Raw genomic sequence first — 25481 nt, forward strand, 5'->3', positions numbered from 1 at the left:
CTCCTAAGGCATCTGTTGTAAGCCAGGGTGTCCAGTTGCTGCCCATCCATCCCAGGCTTTGGGTGAGGACACACCAATGACTGGTCAGCAAAAGCAGAGGGGACACTCACTCTCACTCCCCTAGGAACAAGGAGAGATGCAGGTCCCAGGCCTCTTGTGTCCTGGCAGAGGGTGGTGGCTGCAGAAGCCATGCAGGGACAGGCAGCGTCCTGGGGGTTTCATTTCCCCGGCCCCCTGCTGGCTCAGGCCCTGCCTGCACCCTCCTCAGGAACCTTGGGGATATCCAGGCCCATGACTGAGGGCATCTGGGGCCAAGTGGCTCCGATGATCCAGGCCACAGCCCTGCCTCCCTCCTGTGGTTCCTTCCAGACATTTGCAGAGTCCTTAAGAATTTTCCTCAGGGGCAGGGGCTCCCCCAAGTTTGGGCTTGGCTCCTGGGCAGTCTCCAAGTGTTTGAGGCGGCCTGCAGAGGTGGGGAGGAGATGGCATTTGAGGGTGCTTCCTTCCTTCCCTGCCCACTCCCCCATCACCCTCCCAGCCCCGTGAGACTCCAGGACCACAGAGTTCTAGTGGGGACAGTTACTGTGATTTTGTCAAGAGCAGACCTGCCAGCACAAAGGACAGCCACCACACGGCTCTGGGACCCAGAGGTAATGACAGGGTCTGTGGAGGAACTGTCAGCGTTTCCTTTGTGACGGCTCGTTCCCAGCAGAGCTGCTAAACAGCTGGGGTGCTGAGCTGGCTCCAGCCGCCTCCCCACCGAGGCCCCTGGGACTCAGACCTGTGACCCTTGCCTCAGGACCCCCATGGACCAGGAGGGGACAAGGATTAGGGGGTCCCTCACGGCTCATGCCTCTTCCCTCACAGGAGAGCCAGAACCTGTTCTGCTGCCTGTACCGCTCTTGGTGCCACAACCCAGTCACCACGGTGTCCCTCTGCTTCCTCACCCAGAACTACCGGCACGCCTATGACCTCATCCAGAAATTGTATCCTTCCTGTCCCTGCTGGGGTTGGGCCACTGAGGGGCAGGAAGGGGTCGGGTGCCCCGTTTCTACCCAACAGGTGGGCCCAAGTGCCATCTTCTCCCCCTGCCTCCACCCAGCCTCAGGGCTTGTGACTTCAGGGCTGCCTGGATGCTGGGAGGTGAGGGACGTATTTGGGAGAACGAGGTTGGTAACAAAGAGGGACTCCTGGAGGGGAGCTGGGCCGGGGGAAACCCTGTGGGTTGGGACTGGGTCTGAGTAGGCCCAGCCTGGCAGGTTCCAGCCGGTGATGCTGAGCCATCTTGCTGGGTTGAGAGAACCCCAGCTCCTACCCTGGGGAGAAGGTGGCTGCCTTCATTGTTCATTGTAGTTCTTCCTGGGCCAGGTGTGGGGTTGGGGGAGAAGGCCCGGAGCTGGGGATGTGGGTGGATGGCTGGAGCAGGCATTTGTGTGCCTGCAGGCTCCAGCCCAGGCGTGGGCTTCCAGAGGCCATAGAACTAGAGCCTAACAGGCTTAAGGATGACACGGTGGGGAGAAGCGGGCTGGGCGGAGGCCTCCAGAACGGGAGGCACCCATGCTCACCTCAGCACCACGCTCCTCAAAAGGCATCAGGGTTAGATGAGATGTTTTGTTCTGTTTTTGAGACAGTCTCTCGCTTTGTCACCCACTGGAGTACAGTGGGCTATCTCACCTCACTGCTGCAGCCTCCACCTCCTGGGTTCAAGCAATTTTCATGCCTCAGCATCCTGAGTAGCTGGGATTACAGGCATTTACCACCACAGCTAATTTTTGTATTTTTAGTAGAGACGGGGTCTCACCATATTGGCCAGGCTGGTCTCAAACTCCTGACCTCAAGAGATCTGCCCACCTCGGCCTCCCGAAGTTCTGGGATGGCAGATGTGAGCCACCACTCCTGGCCAGATTTTTTTTTAAATACTGAGAGGCAAATCAGCCTCATCCATGGGTGCCTGACATGCAACCCAGGATTGGAGTGCGATTTCAAAGGCAACATGACCAGCCAGGAGTTGGAACTAAGGAAGAAAGGGCCATGAGGTGCCTCCGTGGAGGGCGAGGTTTGGCCCTGCCTGGCTTCCTGCAGGGTGCCTGCTTCCCTTCTGCAACCTGGGTTTGCCCCTCTCAGCCACTGCTGTGACCCAAGGACTGGCGGGCCACTGCCCAGCGCCACAAACCCGCTGCAGCCCTAGTGAAGCCCTGCCGGCAGGAAAGGAGAGAGACCTTCCTGCCTGGCCCTCCCCCAACGGGCTGCAGCCCTATGATAAGAGCCTCCCCAAGCCTGGAGGGTGTGGAGGAGATAGCTGCTGGAGCGGAACCTGGAGCTCCCAAAAGTGGGGGTTCCATTTAGGACAGAAAGGCAGGAGCAGGGAAGAGACTGGTGTCCTTTGTGCACCAAATCCTGCTCCTGGGAAGCCAGGCATGGGTGGGGAGGGTGCGTGGTGCTCTGAGCTACGGCTGTACTGGCCTGGCAGTCAGACTTTCCTTGACTGCACACCCAGTGGGGACCTGGAGGTCACCGTGGACTTCCTCGCAGAGGTGGACAAGCTGGTGCAGCTGATCGAGTGCCCCATCTTCACATGTAAGAACAACCTCCCACCATATCTCATGCCATGAGCCCAGGGCCGGCCTGCAGTGGGGTGGCTGGAGCCAGTCTCCAGTTGGTCTCTCTTGGCTGGGGAGGAAGGAAGAGCAGTCATCCCAGGGAAGCTTCTGGAATGTGGAGAATCTGAGACTGGGGGCTGCAGTGTCACTCACGCCTATAATCCCAGCATGTTGGGAGGCTGAGACGAGCATCTCTTGAGGCCAGGAGTTCGAGACCAGCCTTGGCATCGCAGTGAGCTCTCATCTCCACAAAAAAAATTTTAATTAGCCAGGCTTGATAGTGCATGCCTATAGTCACCGCTACTCAGAAGGCTGAGGTGGGAGAGTCACTTGTGCCCAGGAGGTAGAAACTGCAGTGACCTATGACTGCACCACTGCACTCCAACCTGGGTGATAGAGCAAGACCGTGTCTCAAAAAAAAAAAAAAAGACTAGATGACAGGACTGTGAGCCCAGGCGGAACAGGGCAGGGGCACATGGCATCAGAACCCAGGTCCTGCCTGTGTCCCTCAAGGTAGGTCTCGTGGGTGTGGGCCAGCGCTGACAGCAGAACCCCCCCCTTGAAGGCTGCCCCTGAGCTGTCCCAAGCCACCCCTCCGAGCCTGCTGCATGTGCCCTGGCTCTCTGAAGTTGTGGGTCACCCTGGGCCCCTCCGCAGGTGCCTGTTTGCCCAAGAGCCATGCCAGCACCTCTCTGAAAGAAGAGTTGGCATTTGCTGGGAGCCAGTGGGCAGGAGCTGCCTGCTTAGTAACACCCAGGCTGAATGTGCAAAAGTGGCAGCTGGCTGGGGCAAGCACAGCTCTTGGCGCCTCAACATACACATTTTGAATGACACTTGTGTGTTTATAATGTGCAGAGAAGCCAGGAGGCCACCCTGCTGGTGGCCACTTTCCCTGCCAAGCTGGCCACCCAGGCCTCTGGCACTCTCTGGCAGTGTCTCTGACCCGCCTGGCCTAAGCCCATCAGCCTGAGCCCTGGAGCCCGTACTGACCCCCCTTCAAAGAGCAGCTTGGCCAGGAAGCAGGGTGCTGTGGGGACTGATGCCCTGGAGACAGAGGGCAGGAGGGAGACTCCGCTCTCAGCAGAGTGCACGAAAGCCTGTCCCAGGTATGCCCAGCCTGACATTTCACTTCCCCCAGGGCCTCCCAGGGACACAGGCACCCATGCAGCCACCTGAGGTCAGGTCCTAAGAAGACCCTGCTCCCGCTGCTGGTCTGTCCTGATTCATCTCCAGTTACACATTCTTGGCATTCCAGAAGCATCCCTGAAATGACTGCCCTCCCTAGGAACTCCAACCACCTTCCTCAAGCCCAGGGCTTTGCTGGGGCAGGGTGACAGGAGAGGCCCACCCTGGTGTCACCCACCACCGTCCCAGCCCTGAGTTGCCTGGATCCTAGAGGTGGCTGGTTTGGCTGTAGGCAATGCCCATTCCCCAAGGCCCAAAGGGAAGAAAGGACTGGAAACAGGCTCACACTTCTGCAGGGGCAGCCAGGCCTGGGGAGAAACCCCCCCCCCCCCCCCCCCCCCCCCCCCGGCTCCAAGAGTCCTCCATTCCTCGGCTCCCTGAGTCAGCGGGACTCCCTGTGTGGCCGCTGCAGGGGCGACATAGCCCCTCTCCCAAAGCATGTGACACATCTTCCACAAACAATGCTTAGACTGGGCCTAGGGACACAAGAAGGTAGAAGCTAGTGATTCTCCCAGCTCATGGGAGAGAAGAAGTGAGAGCCCCTTATCAATCCTCCCCTTTGGGCCCTGGGGAAGCCGGGACTGTCTTGTGGTGCAGCCAGCCACCAGCGGGGTCCATGCAGCAGCATGGGCTGGAGTGTGCTGAGCAGTCCCCTGGCTGCGTCTCTTTCCCCCTGGCAGGGTGGTGCTAAGGTTGGCATGTGAGCTAGAGCCCCAGAAGCACCTCCCAGACACTCCGGGGCTTTGCTGTGTCTCTCACTACACACAAAAGTGTTTTTCCATCCTGCCCTCCCTTAAAGCTGTCCTAATCCACCGTCTTTCTCTCCAGCACACCCTATTTATAGCTCTCCCGTGCTGGCACGTGCAGAGCCGACTGGAGAATCTGTTACACTACGCCCCGAGCCCTCGTATCACCAGGGAGGCAGCTGAGCAGGGGGCGGGGCGGGAACAGACCAGGCCCCACAGTGTGTCTAGGGGTTGTCGGGCTGAGGTGATTGTTGGAAAGATCAGACAGGCAGGTGGAAAGGAAGATGAGATCATGGAATAGCTGGGACACTCCTGGTGGAGGTGGGGGCAGTGCAACTGACTGTGAAGGAATGCCCCCCTGCCAGAGGCTGTGGCCACCTGGCTGGGCCTACACAGCTGGGTCCCTGGGCTGTGGGTACCATGGTCCCAGTGGCCCTGGCCAGGCGGAGCCAGGGAGTATAGGCTAAGCATTGTTCCAAAGCAGTGCCAGGTCGCTGACCCCTGCCCTCTGCCCACCCCAGATCTGCGCCTGCAGCTGCTGGACGTGAAGAACAACCCCTACCTGATCAAGGCCCTCTACGGCCTGCTCATGCTCCTGCCGCAGAGCAGCGCCTTCCAGCTGCTCTCGCACCGACTCCAGTGCGTGCCCAACCCCGAGCTGCTGCAGACAGAGTGAGTGCCCCCACCGTCTGTTCCCCTCCCCAGCCGGGACAGGCCCAGAGGAGCTTGGTGAGGAAGGACTGTTGGGGGGGGGGTTGCCGAGGCCTCCCTTACTTCAGCATCCCACCCCTTTTGTCACTATGGCCACCATTCCCCCCCCGCCCCCAGCAGCCACTTGCCCTCTTATGTCCACATCAGAGTACCAGGCCAGGGATTTTGAGACTTTTCACACAGTGGCAGGGAGTAGCAGCACCTCCAAGCAATCAATCAGGGTTGAGCCAAGTGAGGCCGAGCAAAACCTAAAAACTCTGAGGACAGCTGGGTGCCGTGGCTCACACCTGTAGTCCCAGTCCTTCTTGGGAGGCAGAGGCAGGTGGATCACCTGAGGTCCAGAGTTTGAGACCAGCCTGAGCAACATGGAGAAACCTCATCTCTCCTAAAAATACAAAATTAGCTGGGTATAGTGGCACATGCCTGTAGTCCCAGCTACTTGGGAGGCTGAGGCAGGACAATCACTTGAACCCGGGAGGTGGAGGTCACGGTGAGCCATTGAGCCACTGTACTCCAGCCTAGGCAACAAGAGTGAAACTGTCTCAAAATGAAAAAGGCAGTGGTGGGTGCCAGGCATGGTGGTTCATGCCTATAATCCCAGCACTTTAGGAGGCCAAGGTGGGCAAATCATTAGGTCAGGAGTTCAAGATCAGCGGGGCCAACATGGTGAAACCTGTCTCTGCTAAAAATACAAAAAAAAAATTAGCTGGGCATGGTGGCACGTGCCTGTAATCCCAGCTACTGAGGAGGCTGAAGCTTGCTTGAACCAGGGAGGTGGAGGTTGCAGTGAGCCAAGATCACGCCACTGCATACCAGCCCGGTGACAGTGTGAGTCTGTCTCAAAAAAAAAAAATCTGAGGGCATCTGGAGTGACCCAGACAGAGGACGCTGGAGAGAAGCTCTGGGCAAGGGAAGGAGTTCCTGCCTCAGCTTAGAGATGGGGGCCCCAGTGTCCATCGAGCAAGAAAGGGCCCAGTCCTGGGCACTTACCAGGCTTCATGGAGCCCCTCCCCACCCTGTCTGTGGCAGAGGCTCAACCCTGGGACACTGGGAGACCTCAGCATTGCTGGGACCTTCTCAGTCACCTCCTGGGCAGGGTGGGAGGCAGGGGTGCACTCAAGGCTCACCTGCTCAGGTCCTGCCTATAGAAGGAACAGGTCCTAGGCACCCCTCCACCGAGAGGCCCAGCTTGGCAGCCTCTGGGCAGAGGGGTGCCGGCTCCCACCCTGAACCCACGGCTGGCCCCTACCCCAGAGCCTGTAGGGCTGTGTCTATATTTGGTAACCCTTGGAGGCTTTGCCTCATCCACAGGCATTTGGCATCCGAGATGGAAAATTTCACTTGTCAGGTCGCCATGGAAACCAGCAGAGCCACTGAGAAGATTTACGCTGAATGGAGTGCACCCAGCTTGCATCAGATGCCCTGTGTGTCTAGAATTCCCTCCCAGGCCCTTAGCGCCACTCAGCAGGCCTGGCGCCTTGCTCTAGCAAAGGGCCTCAGGCGCTCACCCTTGCAACAGACATAGGCAGCCTTGAGAAAGGCCTGCCCAGAGCCCCTATGCCCACCACATCGGTGGGCGTCAGCTCCCACTGCCCCTCGCACCCAGACTGGCCCTGCGATAGCTGAGTGTAGGGCACCTGATAGGCCCTCCGACCCAGGCTAGCTGGAGAGGCTGAACCACCAGAAACTGTGGCCCCCAGACAGGCCCCTGCTTTCCCTGCCCCCTTTCTCTAGAAGGCAGTGCTCTGCCATGGCAGGACTAGGCCTTCCCAGCTGTCCAGGGTGCTGCCAGGTGGTCCCCAGGAGAGATCATGTGATGCAGGGTCAGCCATGGAGTAGGACATCCATGTGGGTTCCTGTGGCCAGAGTGTTGCCAGCTCTGGAGACTCCAAAAGAGGCCCAGAAGCCACACTGCCTCGCTGTTGCCCAGCCTCTGCCTTGGCCCTTCCAATGCCTCATGGTGTCAGAGCCGCCTTGGCAGGCACCAGGAGGGAAAGGTGCAGCTAGAAGCAGGGAGGAGGCAGGGAGGGCTGCTTCCCTGTGACCTGCAGTCTCCAAGTGGGAACCAGCCTGCCTTCCTGGGAGGCTTCTCAGGCTCTGCGTGCTGAGTTCTTCTTGTGAGGGGAGCAGAGGCTCAGAGCAGTCGTACCCCTCCCCATCTCCCCAAACCAGGGTAGGACAAGTTTGCAGAGGGCAGCTGGGAAGGCAGCCAGCTCACGGCTTTCCTCAGAATCTCCCACGATCAGAGTCAGGGAATTCTAGAGCCAAGGGGTTGAGGCCTCTGGGTAGAAGGTTCTGAGGGTCACTGGATGGTTTGCAGGCCTAGAGTAGGATCTGGTGTGAGCTCTGCCATGGATTCAGTGTGACCTCCAGCAAGCCCAGTGCCCTCTCCGGGCTTTTAGTTACTTGGTCAGTAAATGCACATTGGGACCAAATGGGTGTGTGAGGCATCTCATAGCCTTCAAGCCTCTGGCCCCCCAGCCTTTCTTTGCAAGGACTTAGGGAGAGCTACCATAGATAGGGGCACAGGAGCAGTGGGTATGCCAGGGACCTCCAGAACAGCTGGGGGAGGGGTCAGATTGCACGGTGGGGCCCAGAGGACAGTTCAGGTCCTGGGAACAGAGCTGAGGACAGTCCCAGCCCTGGGAAGGGCAGGCAGCTGGCAGACCAGGTCGTGTTGCGGGGCAGGCCTTGCAGTCGGGAACAGCTGGGGGAGTTTGTGCGCTCCAGGCGCCATCGGGGCCCTGGGGACCACAGCTCTCCCACCCCACCCCCCGGTCTTCTGGGCCACTCCCCAGGGACTGTCTCCTCAGTGAAGCAGGAGGGAACCTCTAAGAAAAAGCTGGCGACACAGGCATGGGTGGGATGGCAGGAGCGAGAGCCGGCCCTGAGTCCAGGACTCCCCACACTGCTGTGGGCTGGCCTCAGCCTCAGTGCCCAAGGGTGGTTATGAACCTACAGAGGACATGCAGGGCCTGAGAGCGGCCGTGGCTGTGCTCATTAGGTGGGAGAGCGGCCCTGGCCTCTGTGCTCAGCAGCCCAGGCGGTGTCTCCCACCCCCAGGGACACAGCCCGCCGTGCTCCCAAGGCCTCCAGCCAGGAAGGGTCTTCCTGTCACAGGTAGCAGGACTTCTTGCAACCCTAAGGGCCCAGGGAGCAGATGTGGCCCACTCTTCCCACGCCGCCACCCCAGTGCCCATCTCCCCAGGTTTGCTGTCCAGTGCTAGAAGCATCTCCCTAAAGCCTTGGCTTGCCAGGAGTGTCATGGGGGAGCAGCGCACAGACCCATGGGTGCTCACCATCAGAAAACATTTTAGGGTCATACCTGTGGCCTTGGCCTAAGTGGATTAGAGGAGCATCCGGCCACACCCTGGACTTAGGGCTCCAAGCTCCAGGGTGTTCCTTGTCATCCTCAGAAGTCCAGGCCACTATTGGAGCAGTGCCACCTGGGCCCCAGGGTTACAGTGCCTGGGAGGTCCCTTCCCAAGAGCAACCACAGCCTGGCCCTCTAGAGTGGGTCCCAGCTGGCTGCTTTGGATCTTTGTTGAACTAATGTCAGCAAGCCCCGCTCGGGAGGCAGGAGTGCCAGGCCTAGAAAAGCAGCAGCCACAGACACGTCCAAGATGATGTGTTCTGGTGTGCATCTTCAGCTGGGAGGCGGGACGGGAACAGGTGTGGGCAGGCAGAGCTGAGTGGGGTTGCAGAAGGCTGCCTCCGGGCCCCAGATGGCATCTCAACTGTTGGAAGAGTCCCCCTGCCCCGGTCCTACCCAGCAGGCTGGCAGGCCATCAGAGGCAACTGTCTGGCCGTTGGTTCTTCCTGCTGGACTGAACTCATTGCCAAGGGTGTGTTTTGGAGGAGCTCCATTGTGTCTCCCCAAAATGACCTCCTTTATTTCCACCCTCAAGCTACTGGGCCCCGGCCGGCCCTACGTCAGGTGGGCAGACCTGTAGCCACAGTGGGCCCCACCAGGTACCTAGGCTGGGGCTGGACACCAGGCAAAGCACTTACACGTCGTATCAAGGCATGTTGGCAGCCACCCCAGGGATGCACCTGAGATAGCCCCCACTTTGCAGATGAGGAAATAGTCACATACCTATGTGACACCACTAGGAAGCAGTGGCATTATGGTTGGGTCCAGGTCTGTCTAGCTCCTGTGCTCTGCCATTGCCTGCACCACCCCCCGTATTGGCATCTTTTCATGAACATGAAGCCCCCAAGATTCTCTGCTTAGCTAAGCAGCCCAGAGTCTTCCTGACACCCCTTGCCAAGGCCACCAGGCCTCAGGGCCTGGAAGTAGATACTACCTACCCCACACAGATCTGCTTCTCCAAAACTGTGAGGCCAAAGGGAGGGAGCAGAACATTTCCTAAGACGCTGCTGGAGGGTGAGTAGGAATGGGACAGGACCCCACGGGGATCTCGTCCCCGGGGCAAGCTAAGCACTGGGCTGGTTGGGGACAGCAAGGCTACCGCACTGCAGGATTATAGGGAGCACCGTGCACACTAGTTGTACAGTGTACAACCTGTGTTGCTGTACAGAGCAATTGGAGAGGGTTGTAGCATCAGGAATGGAGGAGTACTCGGCATGTCCAGTGGCAAGACCAGCATCCCTCCCAGCAGGGACAGTGAGTGACTGCAGGCCACAGGGCCCCAACCCTCAAAAACAAATGTCCTGCCAAGTGGAGGGCCCAGCAGAGGCTCTTCAGCAATCCCCATTTTCCCCAGTCCTAGCCCTGCCTCAGAGAAAGGGCCAGGCTACCACCTCCCTTTTCCCCCAACCCTGTTCCAGGCCCCAGCTGGCTTCCTGGCTGGCTGCTAGCCCTGGCTTTCACCCCAAAGGGAGCCACTCGTAAACAGGAAATGCTTCCCAATGCGATGCCTTCTCCGGGCGCCATCGCAGCCCACAGGCTGAGGGCAACAGCCAAGCAGCAATGTGGGCTGTACCCACCAACTGTGGAAGAGGGGGATGCTCAGGAGCTTCCCAGCTCTGGGGCTGGCTGTGGAGGAAGAGTTGCCAGGTCTGAGACAGATGCCCAGAAGCCGAGCCCACCAGCCTGCAGCTCTTCCCCTGACCCCACTGACCTCTAGCAGCCACTCCCGTGTGAGCCGATCCCCTGACTGAGCGTTTCTGCTCCCTCTTCCCAGAGACAGTCTAAAGGCAGCCCCCAAGTCCCAGAAAGCTGACTCCCCCAGCATCGACTACGCAGAGCTGCTGCAGCACTTTGAGAAGGTCCAGAACAAGCACCTGGAAGTGCGGCACCAACGGAGTGGGCGTGGGGATCACCTGGACCGGAGGGTTGTCCTCTGACCGGCCTGGCTGGAGGAGGGCCCGCCGAGTGGTCCCATGAAGCACTCAGGGTCGTCACGCCCTCCCAAGGAGCTCAAGGACCTGACTCTCAGGACCAAGGCTAGGCCTGCCAGCCCAGGGCAGTGTGGACACCAGAGGCTGCTGCGTCTGCCCAAGCTCGTCTCAAAGCCCAGCTCAAAGGCCTCCAGCGCTGTCGGCTGCATCCTGGCATTCACACGGAGCTGGCTGCCCACCCTGCAGGGGGCTACAACCTCAGACACCACCCATCCTGTGGAATCAACCTCTATCTAATACCCTCTTGGAAAAAGAGCTGGGCCTCCCCCACACACCAGAGCTCTGGCCTTGTGTGTATATGTATACATACGTGAACACATGCCTGTATGTGTGTGTGCTTGTATACACATAGGCACCAGCACAAAGATCTGAATGATGCATCCCACCCCCACCCCAATAAAGAAATAACAGAAAACCCTCAACCCAACCCCGCCTGCTCCTTCCCAGCTGACACCTGCAGCTGCCGCAGAGCCTCACCCTGTCCTGGAGATCGGGTCTCAGGATGGCCCTAAGGAAAAGTGGTTGCCCCAGGGCCTGTTCCCCTACTCAACCTGAGTGGGGCCATGGGCCTAGAGCCTAGGTCTCCGCTTCTGGAACCTGCATCTTCCTATACAGCACCACGCACGACCTACCCTAAAACCCTGCATTCCCCCAGCCTCTAATCCACCTTTCTCATCCTGCCTCCATCCTGACTCCCTGGGGCAATGGGAGTTCCCTACTGGGCAGATGGGAGCTGAGCCCCAGGAGTTCCTGCATGAAAGGCCAATGCACACTGCAGATCGCTGAGCAAGGGGAGGAAAAGCCCAGAGCAGTCCAGGGAAGGACAGGTGCCCCAGTCAGTGCTTTGGCTGAAAGAGCCCCTCCTCACCCACGGGGATACCACCTGTCCCCAGGCTTTGGGAACCCTGGGCTTGGTCTCCTAATGAGCTTGTAATTGGCTCCCTCTGGCCTCTGGAGTAGGGGAGAAGGAGCTTGTGCCTGCTCTTCCCCAGAGTGCCACCCACCCACTCCCCACCCCCGCATCATGCTGCCCCCTAGGGTGGGTTTCCCCACCTGGGAGTCTCCAGGACAGACTGCACTTAACATTGTCACCCCATGCACATGTGTGCATCGAACCCACCGTGGACCCAGGTAGCAGAGACCAGGGACAGTCCAGCTCTGTCAGACATGAGCCCCTACCCGCTAGGAAGGAGGTTGTCTGAGGCCCCTGCCCCCTCAAAAGCCCTGCCTTGGGCACCCCATCTGGGTGGCATCACCACCACTTGCACTTGTAAAAGGAGTCAAAGAACTTAGAAGGGTCAGTAAGGAGGAAGGTCTGGGCCTGGGATGAAACATCCCAAGACCGGCGGCCCCACGACCCCCTGCGCTCTGCTCTGTGCTGTGTATCCCATCCCGCCGCTGTACCCACTGCCCGTCTTTGGAAGCACGGGAAGTCCCCTGCACCACAGACCAAAAGCCGGAAAGTGTTGTGAAGCCCGAAACTCAGCCACCCATTCCGCTCCCGCGTAGGCAGGGCAGACCCTGCTCTAGCGCCGCCCCGCGACCCGCGCCCGCCGCCCCGCTCGCCGGACCAGTCTGGCAGCGCCCGGGCTCGGATTTCAAAGCCCTGGTTTCTGGCCGCGAATGGGCCTGCGCCCGCACAGCCGTTCCCACAGCTCCCTCCCGCGCGGCCGGCCGGCCCGCCCTCCCTCCCTCCCTCCCTCCCTCCCTGCGATCCCCCCTCCGCCGCGCCCACGTGACGCCCGAGCCTCAGCAGCTCGGATTACCGCCACCGTCAGTCCCCGCGCCGAGGCTGCACCGCGAGCTGCCCGCGCCGCGCCCCCCGTGCCGCCCGCCAGCGCCGCGACATGGCCCGCGCCACCCGCGGGAGGCCCGCGACCCCGGAGCGCGGCACGGCGGGCCGCTGAGCGCTGCACTTAGGCGGGAGGCCCGGCCTCGGAACGAGCGCCGGCGCGGCCTGGCCCCCTCCCCTGCGTGGCTCCCTGCGCTCCGTGCGCCCCGCCGCTGCGGCCCGGCCAGGCCCGAGCATGGAGACGGCGGAGAAGGAATGCGGTGCCCTGGGCGGGCTCTTCCAGGCCATCGTGAACGACATGAAGGTAACCGGGCCCGCGGCGGTGGGTGCAGGTCCCCCTGGGGACGCGTGGCGGTGAGCTTCCGAGCCCGGTGTGGCCGCGCACCGCAGTGTCTGTGTGTCCTTGTCTGAGCGCGTCCTGCCTGCGCCTGCTGGGCGCCCGTGTCTCCGGACGCCCGTCTGGGTGTGTGGGTGCTCATGCGTCGGGGTGTCCATGCGGTGTCCGCCGTAGCCCCGTGGGTCCTGACCCAAAGCCTGTGCACACGCAGGCTCCCTGCGTCCCAGACCCCCAAACCATGAATGGGGTTTGTCTCCCGGACGGACTCTAGGGCCCTTTAACGGTCCGGGGTCTCCCGGGCCTCCGCCCCCTTCCACCACCATGTTCCCCCACAGCCGGGAGCCCAGACAATGCTGTCACCGCCGAAGCAGTAAAAAATATTAAAGCAGAGAACCGTTAACTCCTTCCCCGCCGACCTAGGCCTCTGCGCCGTACCCTGAGACTGCTGCCCCCAGCCCCGCCCCACCCCCAACGCCCCCCGGAAGCTTCAGGACTCCAAGGTCTCCAGGCTGAATGTCCCTGCATCCCAAGGATAGACCTTCATCGTCACCTTGGGAGGAGTCGGGATGAAGGTTGGGGTCGGTGGAGCAACCCCAAGGGAGCGCTTTTCCTACCCCATTACCACCCTGGGCTCTTAGCTCGGAGCCCCCGTCCCCCCTCAGGATTGCCTAAGGTCAGGCTGGAGCCGGCTACCCATTCATTCCTCACCCCACCAGGTGGGGAAACTGAGACCTGGGAATGGCTCAAGGTCATTAAGGAGACTGTTGGACCCTGCCCCTGACCTCAGCCCCCATTTTTCCTCCTGAGAGAGTTAGTGGGTTCCTCTCCCAAAACGAGGACAAGGTTTGGCAAGGCTGCCCTAGGCTGACTAGGCAGAGAGGGCCCAGCTCCAGTGATAGGATGGGGGCCAGAAACCAGCCCTCCTGCCCTGCCCCCTTTCCTGGATGAAGGAGCAGGATTTGGGGGCTGGGAGAAGGGGAAAAAAGGAGGCACCCACAGGAACTCCCAAGGGCCCCCACCTCCACAACCCACCACTGCACACTCTCAAGTGCACAACACAGAATCCCACCAGGTCAGGGATGGGGGTGATGCCACCCAGCACAGTGCTGCTGGGACAGGCCCCTTGAGGGGTGGGAGTTGCTGGCAGGTTGAAGGTCGAGGCTCCCGGTGCTGCCAGGACAACAGCCCCAGGGACAGCTGCCAGATCCCTGCCCCCGGAAGAGGCCTGAAGCCAGCCTGGCCTGGGACTACCCAGTTAGCAGTTTGTAGATGGACCCCACCCCCTGCCCCTTATGGTGTACTCTCCGGGGGGCCCCCATCTCTTACAACTATACATCCGGGCCCCTCCGCCAGCCCACAGCAGTCCCCACCTGCCCTGTAGACATCACAGCCCTGGCTCCAGAATCCTGTCGGGGACTGGGCCACCCAAACCACCCTCCCCTGGCTGATCCCAGGGCTGGCTAAGAATGGGCCTTCCCACACCCCATCACCCACCACCATTGGCAACCTCATAGCAACCACGGCAGACAGCAGCAGATTTTGCTCACAAAAGCGGACCATCTCTCTCCCTCTCTAGCCGATTTGCAAGGAACTTTGGGATGAGACGGAAGTGGGCCCAGATCAGAGCAAGAGGTTCAAGCCAGACATTGGGCAGGATTTGCCAACATGTGGAGGCAAAACAGGAGAGGCTTCAGCTGGGATGATGCCAAGACAGATGTGCCCCTAACTATGACACAGGCGCGTGTTCAGGGGCAGAGGAGGGGACAGGCCACCTGGAAGCTCACCGCCTGGATTGGAGGGCAGCTGCTAGTTTTTCCCTCGGTGGCCTGAGCAGCAGGGCTTCCACAGAGGAAGGCAACCAGCAGCAGCCGGATTGAGGAGACTGAGCTTGCCCCGTGAGGCCACCCCACAGCGACTCCACAGACCCCACAAAAGCCCTCTCCCCTGGGCCCCTGGGAGGCCCTGACCTTGGACTGAGCAGGGGCCGAGGTCAGATGCCTGCTGGTGTCAGGCTGCCCACTGAAGCCCAGAAAGGAGCAGGGACTTGCCCAAGGTCCCCAGCCTGGGCACGGTGCCTAATTCACCTTATTCAAGGTGAATAAGGCCTCCACTTACTGTTGGCCCATCCAAAAAATCCGGTCATAATCTTCGCCCACCCCCTCAAGAGTGGCGTGTGTCACATAAGCCTGGCCAGGCCTTTGCTAGGGGCCCCTGGCAGAGGGCAGGGCTTGCGTATGGCTAGCCAGTGCTAACTGAGCACTTACTGTGTGCTGGGCACTGCGCGATGCTGGCTGGGCAGTCTGCTTCAGTCTCCACACTGGCCTGGTGGGGCAGGTGCCCTTCCGCTCCTGATTTTATAGGTGAAGAAAACGAGGCTCAGACAGGCCCTTTCCCAGGGGCACATGGAAAGCCCACTCCCTGGAACTGGAGGCTGGATTGCTCACCCGTACTCCACATCTGAACCACAGCCAATGCCGGGACAGACAGAGCCTCCTCATCCCCATCCACTTGGGAGCCTCTAGTGACAAGCCCCTCACCTCCCCACTCCAGAGCAGCCACTGTGCTTGGGGCGGAACTGGGTGTCTCTTGCATCCCGGCAGTCCCTGCTGCCTCCCCAACCTTGACGCTCAGTGCTTGTCTCCCTGCATTGTAAGGGAGTCCCCTCTACCTGGCGTCCAGTGACTAGGCAGACATAGGATGAGGTCCAGACCCGGCCACCCTATGGCTGTGTGGCAAATGAGCTAACCTCTATGGGCCTCCGTTTCCTCGTCCGTGAAATGGGGGCAGTCGTGGTAGTCATCCCATGGGGCTGCTGGGAAGGCTGTTTGCCTGGGCCTGTCTCAGATGAAGGCTGAGGATGCTGTTCTTGGAGCAATGTCTCTTACTTTTAACCAGAAAAACTGACCTATCGTGAAGAGGCAGATATAAACAAATAAGGCGTACCTCCTTGTCTTGGGTCATTTATGTGGTTACCGTGGGGAGGGGGGTGGGTCCAGGTCCTTAGAGACTGAGGCACCTGGGTCCATTTGCTGAAGGGAAAATGGCCTGGCCTCCCCTGCGCCCCGTCTTGTCCCCTCCCCAGGGAAGAGGCTTTAATCTCTGAGTCTGCCCCAGGGCTGCTCGGGAGCTAAGAAGGTTTCTGGGTGCCAGGACAGCTGGCTCTGGACCCCCCGGCGCCCCTAGCAACTTCTCTACTCCCTAGAGGGAGGTCTTAGCAAGGCTTCAAGACTAGGTGGGGTGGGGTTCTAGGCAGTGGGAAAGTGCCCCCTTTTCGAAGACCCTTAGGGGTACCCAGACACAGTGGCATGAGTCCACTCCTTGGGACGGCCAAGAACAGCTTCCCAGGCCGCTTCGCCCTGAGCTATGCCGGCCTGGAGACAGCCCCCCCACAGCTTCCCCACTCTTGTTTCAAGCTCTGTGGACTTTGCAAATATTTGGTTTCTCTGGACACTGGTTTGGTTGGGCTGGGAGGGGAGGGAGATTCTGAGGTCCCTAAAGCCGACCTGTCTCCATCTCACCCTGCAAACTCTCCTAGCCTGGCAGGCCCAGCCCAAGCCCACTCCTTGCAGCTGGGCAGAGCCTCCCTCTGAGTCCCTGGCTCTCCAGGGACTCCGCTTTCCCCTTTCCTTGGGAAGAGCCCCAGCCTCCAGTGCCCCATCCTACATAAAGGGGAGGGTCAGCAGCCCTTGTGGGCTGGGGTTTGGCCCGCCCAGGGCTCCCCTTCAAGGAGGAAGACCACCACAGGGCGTTTGGGCCAGGGCTTAGGTTTCCCCTGGACCCCAGGGCACGCGTTAGCCAGAAAAGCCCCATAATCAGACTGGACAGCTCAGTCGCCAGGAGTCTGACCTCCCCACTGGGAAACCCCCTCCCAACTTGGAGCCTTGGGCCAGCCTGGGATAAAGGCCACACTGTTTCCCCAGGAGGGGAGGGGAGAAGGGGGTGGAGAAAGGTGGCTCTATTGGCCGCACAAGGCCCCATTCAGCCGAGGGCCTGGTTGTCCCGGGCAGGCTGGCCAGGCCCTGCAGCAGCCACAGCCTCCTTGGCCCTGGGAGCCACGGCTGCTAGCCTGGGATGACAGCTTCCAGGACACAGGGTGGGGGGCCTTGGATGCCCCAGTCTACACCTGGTGTGCCTTCAGCCCTGCCCTCCATGCTGTACCTCTGCTCTGGTGGGCCGGTCAGTGCCACTGTCCCAGGCACATGTCCCAGAAACACAAGCCCCTCACTGGGCTCAGCCCAGATTCCCTGCCAGGCCCTGGGAAACCCCAAGGGGACAGGACCTGCCTGACAGAAACTTACTTCCTGTTCCGCTTCCCCTGAGGGAGGATATGGACACCCTATAGCCTGTAGGGTAGACATCCTGACATCAGGGAGGCAGGGCGTGGCAAAGGTGCCCATTCCCAGAGACAGGCCTTGCTCACGCCTGGTGGCTCTGTCCTTGGTTCTCTGTCCCTCCCAGAGGGCCCAGAGCCTCCCTCTCCATGGGGCAGGGCTGCAAGAACCTCACTTCCTCTCCCATCTCACCGGCAGAGCTCCTACCCCATCTGGGAGGACTTCAACTCCAAGGCCACGAAGCTGCATTCCCAGCTGAGGTGAGGTGGCCCAGGGCACCCCCACAGGGGAGGGGCAGGCAGAGAGAGCACCCCCATCCCCTGACCATTTGTGCCATTGTCCCTCTCCCCAGGACCACCGTGCTGGCTGCTGTGGCCTTCCTGGATGCCTTCCAGAAAGTGGCTGACATGGCTACCAACACCCGAGGTGGGGAGGGGCATGGCTGGAGGTTGGGGGTGCCCCAGGGTGGGCCTGGAGGCTGGAAAGGCAGAGTAGAGGATGGGCCAGAGAGAAGATGCCAAGCCCAGGACCTTGAGTTCCGTTCCTTAATGGAATGGGCTGGTCGTGGAAAGAATGAGCCCCTCATCACAAGAGGCATGCAAGCAGGAGTAGGTGAGTGGTGACAGGAGTGGTCCCTGGGGATTCCCTTCTTGCTGTGGGCTGCTCAAGTGACCCTCCCCCCTCCAGCCACGCTGTTCCCCCTTTCGCACAGAGATTCTCCTTAGGGCTTCTTCCCACCCGTGCCTGCGTGCCCTTCTGAGAGCACGCGGGGGCAGGTGAGCACGCCGCTAGGCTTGGCGCCTCCTCTGCCCACTGGTCGGAGTGGCAGAGACCTGGGCTCCTGCTCCTTTGGGCCCTGGGCATGCTTACACTCCCACACCTGCATCTGGGCACACCAGGAGGGTCGTTTGGCCGGCTCCTGGAATGGTCTTTGGCGCCCGCCTCTCCCAGCCGGGGATGGCGGAGGAAGAGCTAGTGGAGAAGGAAGAGGCCCCTAATCCCCCGGGCCGGTGGGACTGAGGCTCGGTGGGGGCGGGGCGCCCCCTCCTGGCCTGAGGCCGGGACTGCGCAGGCCCCAGCTGGCCCTTTCCCACACCGCGCTTACCTCGCCAGGGGCCACGCGGGACATCGGCTCGGCGCTCACGCGCATGTGCATGCGCCACCGCAGCATTGAGACCAAGCTGCGGCAGTTCACCAAGTGAGTGCACAGCGGGCGGGCAGGCAGCGCGGCGGGGCGGGGCGGGGCGGGGGAGCACTGCCCTGACATGCGCTCCCACCCGCCCTCCCTCCGCAGCGCGCTGCTGGAAAGCCTCATCAACCCACTGCAGGAGCGCATCGAGGACTGGAAGAAGGCGGCCAACCAGCTGGATAAGGACCACGCGAAAGGTGGGGGCCGCGAGGGGCCGGGCTTCCTGCCCCCCACTCCTCAGGGACCCCATTAGAGCGCTCCCCTCTCCCACTCTGCACAGAGTACAAACGAGCCCGGCATGAGATCAAGAAGAAGTCGTCCGACACACTCAAGCTACAAAAGAAGGCGCGCAAAGGTAGTGCCCGGCGCGGCCCCGCAAGCCACAGCCCCGTGGCCCCGCTCCACAGCCCCGCCGCCCCGTGGGGCGCCCCATCCTGGCCAAAGGGGCGCTGTCCCTGACACAGGACCTTCCAACCTGTTGGGTGGGACAGAGGGAGCCGCCCTGCCCCCCAGACCTGGTCCAGAACCTCCCTCTGGGAGGCAGCAGGAGGCCCAGGCAGCCCTGCCCCAGGAGTGGCTCTGTCCATCCGGCGTCTTTCACACATTCTTTCTTTCTCTGTCTCTCCTCCTCTCCTCCCACATCCTTCCTGTAGAGCTACTTGGTAAGTCAAATGTCGGTCCCTCCAGCTGCTCCTCCCGCCCTTGTCGCATTTGTCTGTCTCCCTCAGCTCAGGGCCATTGGAAGGAACCTCTCCGGGCCAACGAGAAGCCAGGAAGGCGGTCGGTCCGCGAGGGAGGGGCCTGGGGCACAGTACCCCTGGGGCCCCCAGGGCCCCTGGCCAGGGATGAGTCTGGGGCCACTGCTGGGTCAGTCTGCCAGGCCAGAAGGGGTTGGCCGGGGTGGGGTGGGGCCACAGGCCCTGGCTGCCCCACCCTCACCAGGCTGGCCTGTGTCCTTACCTGTCACCTCCACACCTGCCATCTCATCATCTCCTCTGCATCATCCTCTCACCTCTCTCTTTCTCGCTGCTTCTTGTGTCGCTGTTGCTGTCTGTGTGCACTGCTCCCTGAGCTGAGTGGGGACTCACACTGAGACAGACCCCTTCCCTGCCCTCAAGGCCCAGCCCTAGCTCTCCTGACTCCTGTCCCCATGGCCTGGCCTACAGTTGAGCCCCACACTCTTTGTCCCACTTCTGTCCCAACTCGGGGCACCATCCCGGGCCCTGGGTGGAGGCCAGCGAGGCTCCGTGTTAGCAGAGCTCCTGGGCTCCAAGAGCCTCCCTGGAGGTGCCCCGATCCGGGGTGGCTTTGCAGCTTTGGCATCTTTCCTGTGCGTGTGTCTGTCTTCGCTGCCTGCTTTGATGGGACTAGCCCTTCCACAAGCCGCACAGTCCCCACTGCCCTCCCCAGTCCCTGGCCCCAGGGCAGCACCCAGCCCCATGGCCGGGGTATGCTGCCATCAGAGTCTGAGCCATTTGTGGGTGTGGCAGGCCAGGCCAGCATCCCCAGCAAGGCCTCTCCTCCCCACCCCTCCAGGGAAAGGAGACCTGCAGCCCCAGCTGGACAGTGCCCTACAAGACGTCAACGACATGTACCTGCTGCTGGAGGAGACGGAGAAGCAGGCTGTGCGCCGGGCGCTGATCGAGGAGCGGGGCCGCTTCTGCACCTTCATCACCTTCCTGCAGCCCGTGGTGGTGGGGCTCCTGGGGACTCGAAGACCCCAGAGGGGTGGGCTGGGCCCAGGGTTGACCTTCTGACCTCCAAGAAAGGTCACTTCTCAGCATTCCCTGGCTAGGAGCATCAAGGCCGCATGCTCCTGGCCCAAAGGCAGGTCTCGTAGCTCCCCGTGTACTGATTTGGTCTGGAAAGACCACGCCAGCCATCCAGGCTGTGTGGGCCCCGCCTGCACCAGCCCCAAAGCAGCATTCGTTAGCAAGAAAGGGTGAGAGGAGAGGCCCAACAAGACCTGCTTCTCCAGGGCGGGTGGGCGGCAGGGCCGGTGGGGCTGACTCGCTGCTTCCTCAGAACGGAGAGCTGACCATGCTGGGAGAGATCACCCACCTGCAGGGCATCATCGATGACTTGGTGGTGCTGACCTCGGAACCCCACAAGCTGCCTCCCGCCAGTGAGCAGGTGCGGGAGCCCTCGGGCCAGGGGCAGGGGCAGAGAGGAGATGGGCTGCCTTAGGTTAGGAAAAGTAGAGGGGAAAAGGGGATGGCATTTAGGGGAGGCAGCTGAGGGCACAAGACCAGACCCCTTCTAACACCCACTGCAGGCCGTCCCAGAGCACCTGCCCAGGTGAGGGAGGGTACGCCCTGGCCAGTGGCGTTCTCAGACTCAGAGCAGATGTGCAACGTTCTGGGTCCATGCAGCCAAGCCCAGAGTCTGCCTGCCCTGCTCCACCTGTGCGGACCACCTGCCAAATCTGGAGACACCCCTCCACCCTTTGTGCCCAGAAACCCCATCCCCTCCCCTAGACCCAGGCAGACCTGGCCACCTCATCCTCCTCGCCAGCCCTGCTCCCACTCCACTCAGACCGGTCCCACCCACAGCCTGCAGGGCAGCACACTCCAGAGGCACTTGTTACATGCCCGGCATCTGCCAAGTTATGTCAGGGAATCTTCCACTCTGAGACGGGAACAGGTGGCCCCGATTCGCAGGAGAAAACAAACTCAGGGAGGCACAGGAGCAACTTGTACCCCATGAGGCCAGGGTCAGATCAGAATCTCTACTCAGTGTGTGTGAGCTGAAGGGGCTCGGAGGAGCATCAGTGTCCCCCCATGTCTCCCTGTTCCCCAAATTAGGAGAAGGCTGGGGGAGGGAACTTCAGACTCCTAGGTCTTCTAGGGTATGGTCCACAATTGGGAAGAGAGTCGGGGGGCTTCTGGCCCTACCAGCTCCCAGGGGCTGCCTCCAGTGACCCCCGCCCCCATCCATGTCCCTGTGCAGGTAATCAAAGACCTAAAAGGCTCGGACTACAGCTGGTCCTACCAGACCCCACCCTCCTCACCCAGCAGCTCCAGCTCCCGAAAGTCCAGCATGTGCAGGTCAGTGGCGGTGGGACTCCCGGGGGTGTGGGGGGCAGTATCCCAAGAGGAAGTGGGGACGCTCCAGCAAAGCTGCATCAGAAATTACTTCAGGGCCTCAAAATTCACAACTTTTACATCATCTGAGGAATTTGCATATGTAGAGGGAAAATGTGCCCTGTCATCCCAAGACTGCTACTGGCACAGGCGTTGCTGGCAGGATAGGGAGCAGGGGCGGCGGCAGCTTCATTTATGGAGCATCCACTACGTGCCAGGTGCTGTGCTAAGTGCTTTATGCATTTCTTCTCATTGATCCTAACACTCCTCTATCAGGTATGTTATCTCCATCTCACAGAAAGGGAAACTGACGTATGGAGTCTCAGCATTTAACCACTGGACTCTGCCAGGCCCAGCATGGTGTGGGGTCATAGTAAGAGAAGATCAGGGAGGGATGGGAAGGCTTCTGGGAACGTGCGCTGGAGCCACAAGGTATAGGACACTCCAGCCTGGCTGGCTCCTAAGTGCTGGTTCCCATGGGGGCAGCTGCCACAGTTCTAGCCTTGACCCAGGCTGACCTCGGGACCTCGAAGAGCTGGGGAGAGGCCAAGGATCTCGCAGTCACCAACCAGGCTTAGGATCGGGGGCCTTCCTTGTGTGGGGAGGGCAGTGAGCACAGAGAAACGTGCTGACGGGGCTCCCCTTTTGCCATGGCACCCTTCACCCCAGAATCACTCAAGCTGGACATCCAGGGCTTGGGAGAAGCCAGGCACAGCGATCAGCTACTACCTCAGAGAGAGGAGGGCCCAGGGCCCACAGAGGCTCTTCAGACCCTGGATGGGTGGCCATCCACGGTGAAGGGTCTGGTTGCAGGGAACAGCCACAAGCGGGGCAGAGGCTGGGAGGCTTCAGGGTCACACTCAGGGAGAAGGCAACTTTCATTGCCAGGAACACCGCCCAAAGGTTGAATTGCTGTGCTCAGGGTGTGAGCCATAGAGGGCCAGACACCCTTGAGGGAATGGAGAGGGTGAGGGTGATGGTGGGTGCAGGACCCACCTGGAAGGTGAGCTCTGTCCCCAGACACACCATCACCATATGCTAGATGCATCCATATCCAGTTAGGATTGGATGGCAAATACCAAATTTTGAGAAGGTGGGTTAGAAATGATCAGACTTGTGTCTGGCTCTAATTGTTTGATGCCTGGTGACTCAGTTTCCCCATCATTAACCTATTTTATTTAAATGGGGGTCATCAGTGATAAATATATATTCTTTATATAGGATATAAGAATCTAGATTAAGGTATCTGGCGAAGCCAATAGGTTTTTTTGGTTTTTGATTTGTTGTGTGAGACAGGGTCTCGCTCTGTCACCCAGGCTGGAGTGCAGTGGCACAATCATGGCTCACTGTGGCCTCAACCTCTCGGGTTCAAGCAATTCTCGTCCCTCAGCTTCCCAAGTAGCTAGATTTACAGGCACCCACCAACATGCCCAGCTAACTTTTGTATTTTTAGTAGAGATGGGGTTTTGCAATGTTATCCAGTCTGGTCTTGAACTCCTGTCCTCAAGTGATCCACCCACCTTTGGTCTCACAAAGTTCTGGGATTACAGGCCTGAGTCATTACACCCAGCCCAAACAGCTGTTCCTAATGGCAGAATAGGAGGCAAAGAGGTTGCCTCACCCTGGGCATTCCCTGACCATGGCTCCCCTCAGCGCTAGGACTGGGGTTACCCTGCTCTGGCCCTCCCCTTCCGCACCGTCCCAGAACACAGCTCCTCTGTAGTACCTGGGTCTCAGGACCTCCTAGTCTGACATTGTCTTTTCCTTCCTTTGCCCCTCACCTCTTTCCCCACCCTCGTCTGTCACCCTCTCCCAAACACACACCCCTCTGTCTCCCTGTCTGGCTGCTGTGCCCTCCTCCTTCACTCCCCTAGTGCCCCCAGCAGCAGTAGCAGTGCCAAGGGTGGCGGAGCCCCATGGCCTGGGGGTGCCCAAACATACTCACCCAGTTCCACCTGTCGCTACCGCAGCCTGGCGCAGCCAGCCACTACCACCACTCGCCTCTCCAGCGTCTCCTCCCATGACTCTGGCTTCGTCTCCCAGGACGCCACCTACTCCAAGCCCCCCTCGCCTATGCCTTCAGACATCACCAGCCAGGTGAGGGGGCATTAGGAGGGTCAATCAGGGTGGGGTGCCACAGCCTTATGCCAGCATCAGGCAAGTCACATGTGGGGCCACTATTGCTGTTGAGACTGGCCTGAAGGCCCTGAGGCCTTTATTCTGTTCAGTATTTATATTATCATTTTCTATATCTGCTTTTAAATTCACCTATCTTTATATTTTAAATGAGTCTCTTGTTAGCAGCATGATGCCTAGATTTTCTTTTTTTATCCAATCTGACCACCTCCATCTTTAGTTGGCATGTTCAGCCCGTTCCTACTTATTGTGATTACTGACATGTTTGGACTTCTGGATTTCTTCTATTTGTCCTGAATTCTTGTCTCTACCCTTGCCTTTGTTTTTCCTTTTCTCTTATTTCCCCTCAACTGGATCGTAAGTTATACTCTATCTCTTTTATTTTATAGGTCACGTTGAAATTGTACCATGCATACTTACAAAGTCACAACCCCACCTCCTGAATTATTCAAGGCCCTTCACATAGATTATTATACTTGTCAACCACTCCCTCTCAGACTTATAAGCTACATTATTTTCTCTTTTTTTATAGTGCCCACAAATGACATTTTTCTTCTGAATTTTTTTATACATACAGTGCTTGTTTAGATTTACCCATATGTTAATAGACATTTCTTGTCATTTTTTCCTTGCATCTCAAATCCTCCAGTCTATTTTCTTTCTTTCTGAAGTAAAGAAACTCTCTTAGCATACATCTGTAGGAGTAAACTCTTTTTGTTTATCTGTAAACATGTTTTATTTCATCCTCTTTCTTGAAAGTCAGTTTTGCCGGGGACACTACCCGGGGGTGACGGCTGTCTCCCATCCACACTGAAGGAATTTTCCCACTGTGTTCTGGCTTCCGCCACTGGTTGGAAGGTCTGCTGTCAGTCACACTGATGCTGCTTCCTGAAGAATCTCCGTCTCTCTCTGGGCACTTCTAGGCCTTCTCTTCGGTCTTGCCACAATGTGTCTATAATGTGGATTTGTTTTTATTTAACATCTCTTGGTTTGTACTCATGTCTTTCATTTGTTCCGGGAATTTTCAGTCATTATCTCGTTTTGTTTTGTTTTGTTTTGTTTGTTTTGTGAGACAAGGTCTCACTTTGTCTCCCAGGCTGGAGCACAGTAGCGCAATCTTGGCTCACTGCAACCTCTTCCTCCCAGGCTCAAGCGATCCTTTCACCTCACCCTCCCAAACAGCTGGGACTATAGATATGCACCACCGTGCCCAGCTAATTTTTGTATTTTTAGTAGAGATGGCATTTTTGCCTCGTTTCCCATGTTGGTCTTGAACTCCTGACCTCAAGGGATCTGCCTGCCTCAGCCTCTCAAAGTGCTTGGATTACAGGCGTTACTCACCGCGCCCAGCCAGTGATTATCTTTTTATTCCCACTTTCATTCTGTCTATTCTCTCCTGTGGGGATTCTGGCTGGATGCATGGCCGCTTCTCTTTCTATCTTATGCATCTCTTAGCTCATATTTTCTATCTCCTTGTTTCTCCAGATAGAGTCTGAATCATTTCTTCAATTTTATCTTCCAATCAATAAAATTAAAAAATACTACTTTTTCTCTTTTTTTCTATGTAACCTACCCACAGAGGGTTTTTTGTTTTTGTTTTAACTTTTTATCTTGAAATCAGTTTAGACTTGCAGAAGAATTGTAAAATATGTAGAGTTCCCTCATACCCTTCCCAGAGTCTTCCCCAATGTTGACATCTTACTTTACGTAACCACCAAAAACATTTTTAAAACCAAGAAATTAACACTAGTATAATACTAAGTAATCTACATTTGTTTTTCTATTTTTGCCAGTTTTCTCTCTTCTGTCCTTCTGCTGGTCCAGGGGTCCATGACCCAATTTAGGACCCTACGTAATATTTCCTTTTTTTTTTCTTGAGATGGAGTCTTGTAGTGTTGCCTGGACTGGAGTGCAATAGCACGATCTCAGCTAACTGCAAACTCCACCTCCTGGGTTCGCACAATTCTCCTGCCTCAGCCTCCCAAGTAGCTGGGATTACAGGCGCAC

At 58.9% G+C, this 25481-nt stretch overlaps 2 protein-coding genes and 1 long non-coding RNA gene across 19 annotated transcripts in view; 2 read left to right on the plus strand and 1 right to left on the minus strand.

Moving 5' to 3' along the window:
• The window catches only part of VAC14 (VAC14 component of PIKFYVE complex), a 128094-nt gene extending 117066 nt beyond the window's left edge, over positions 1–11028 (plus strand). For all 3 annotated transcript variants that reach the window (XM_078357719.1, XM_035282185.3, XM_035282187.3), the window contains 4 exons: positions 868–986; positions 2498–2577; positions 5053–5203; positions 10390–11028. In XM_078357719.1, the coding sequence (XP_078213845.1) occupies positions 868–986; positions 2498–2577; positions 5053–5203; positions 10390–10552 (513 nt within the window). In that variant the 3' untranslated portion in view covers positions 10553–11028. The remainder of the gene's footprint in view (positions 1–867; positions 987–2497; positions 2578–5052; positions 5204–10389) is intronic.
• On the minus strand, positions 1–15597 carry LOC108589290 (uncharacterized). The gene is made up of 3 exons (XR_008478214.2): positions 15482–15597; positions 15000–15083; positions 1–120 (listed from the first exon to the last, which is right to left on the minus strand). It is a non-coding gene; the product is annotated as an uncharacterized LOC108589290 (long non-coding RNA).
• The window catches only part of MTSS2 (MTSS I-BAR domain containing 2), a 24379-nt gene continuing 11280 nt past the window's right edge, over positions 12383–25481 (plus strand). For 2 of the 15 annotated variants that reach the window (XM_078357711.1, XM_078357713.1), the window contains exons 1-10: positions 12383–12702; positions 17265–17326; positions 17419–17678; positions 18180–18264; positions 18361–18452; positions 18536–18610; positions 19792–19949; positions 20281–20388; positions 21205–21302; positions 23213–23435. In XM_078357711.1, the coding sequence (XP_078213837.1) occupies positions 12634–12702; positions 17265–17326; positions 17419–17678; positions 18180–18264; positions 18361–18452; positions 18536–18610; positions 19792–19949; positions 20281–20388; positions 21205–21302; positions 23213–23435 (1230 nt within the window). In that variant the 5' untranslated portion in view covers positions 12383–12633. Of the gene's footprint in view, positions 12703–16719; positions 16912–17264; positions 17327–17418; positions 17679–18179; positions 18265–18360; positions 18453–18535; positions 18611–19791; positions 19950–20280; positions 20389–21204; positions 21303–23212; positions 23436–25481 lie in introns of those variants that run through there. The other 13 variants (XM_035282192.3, XM_078357716.1, XM_035282194.3 and 10 more) reach the window with 7 other exon arrangements.

This window comes from Callithrix jacchus, chromosome 20 (genome assembly GCF_049354715.1).
Source record: "Callithrix jacchus isolate 240 chromosome 20, calJac240_pri, whole genome shotgun sequence".
Lineage (NCBI taxonomy): Eukaryota > Metazoa > Chordata > Mammalia > Primates > Cebidae > Callithrix > Callithrix jacchus.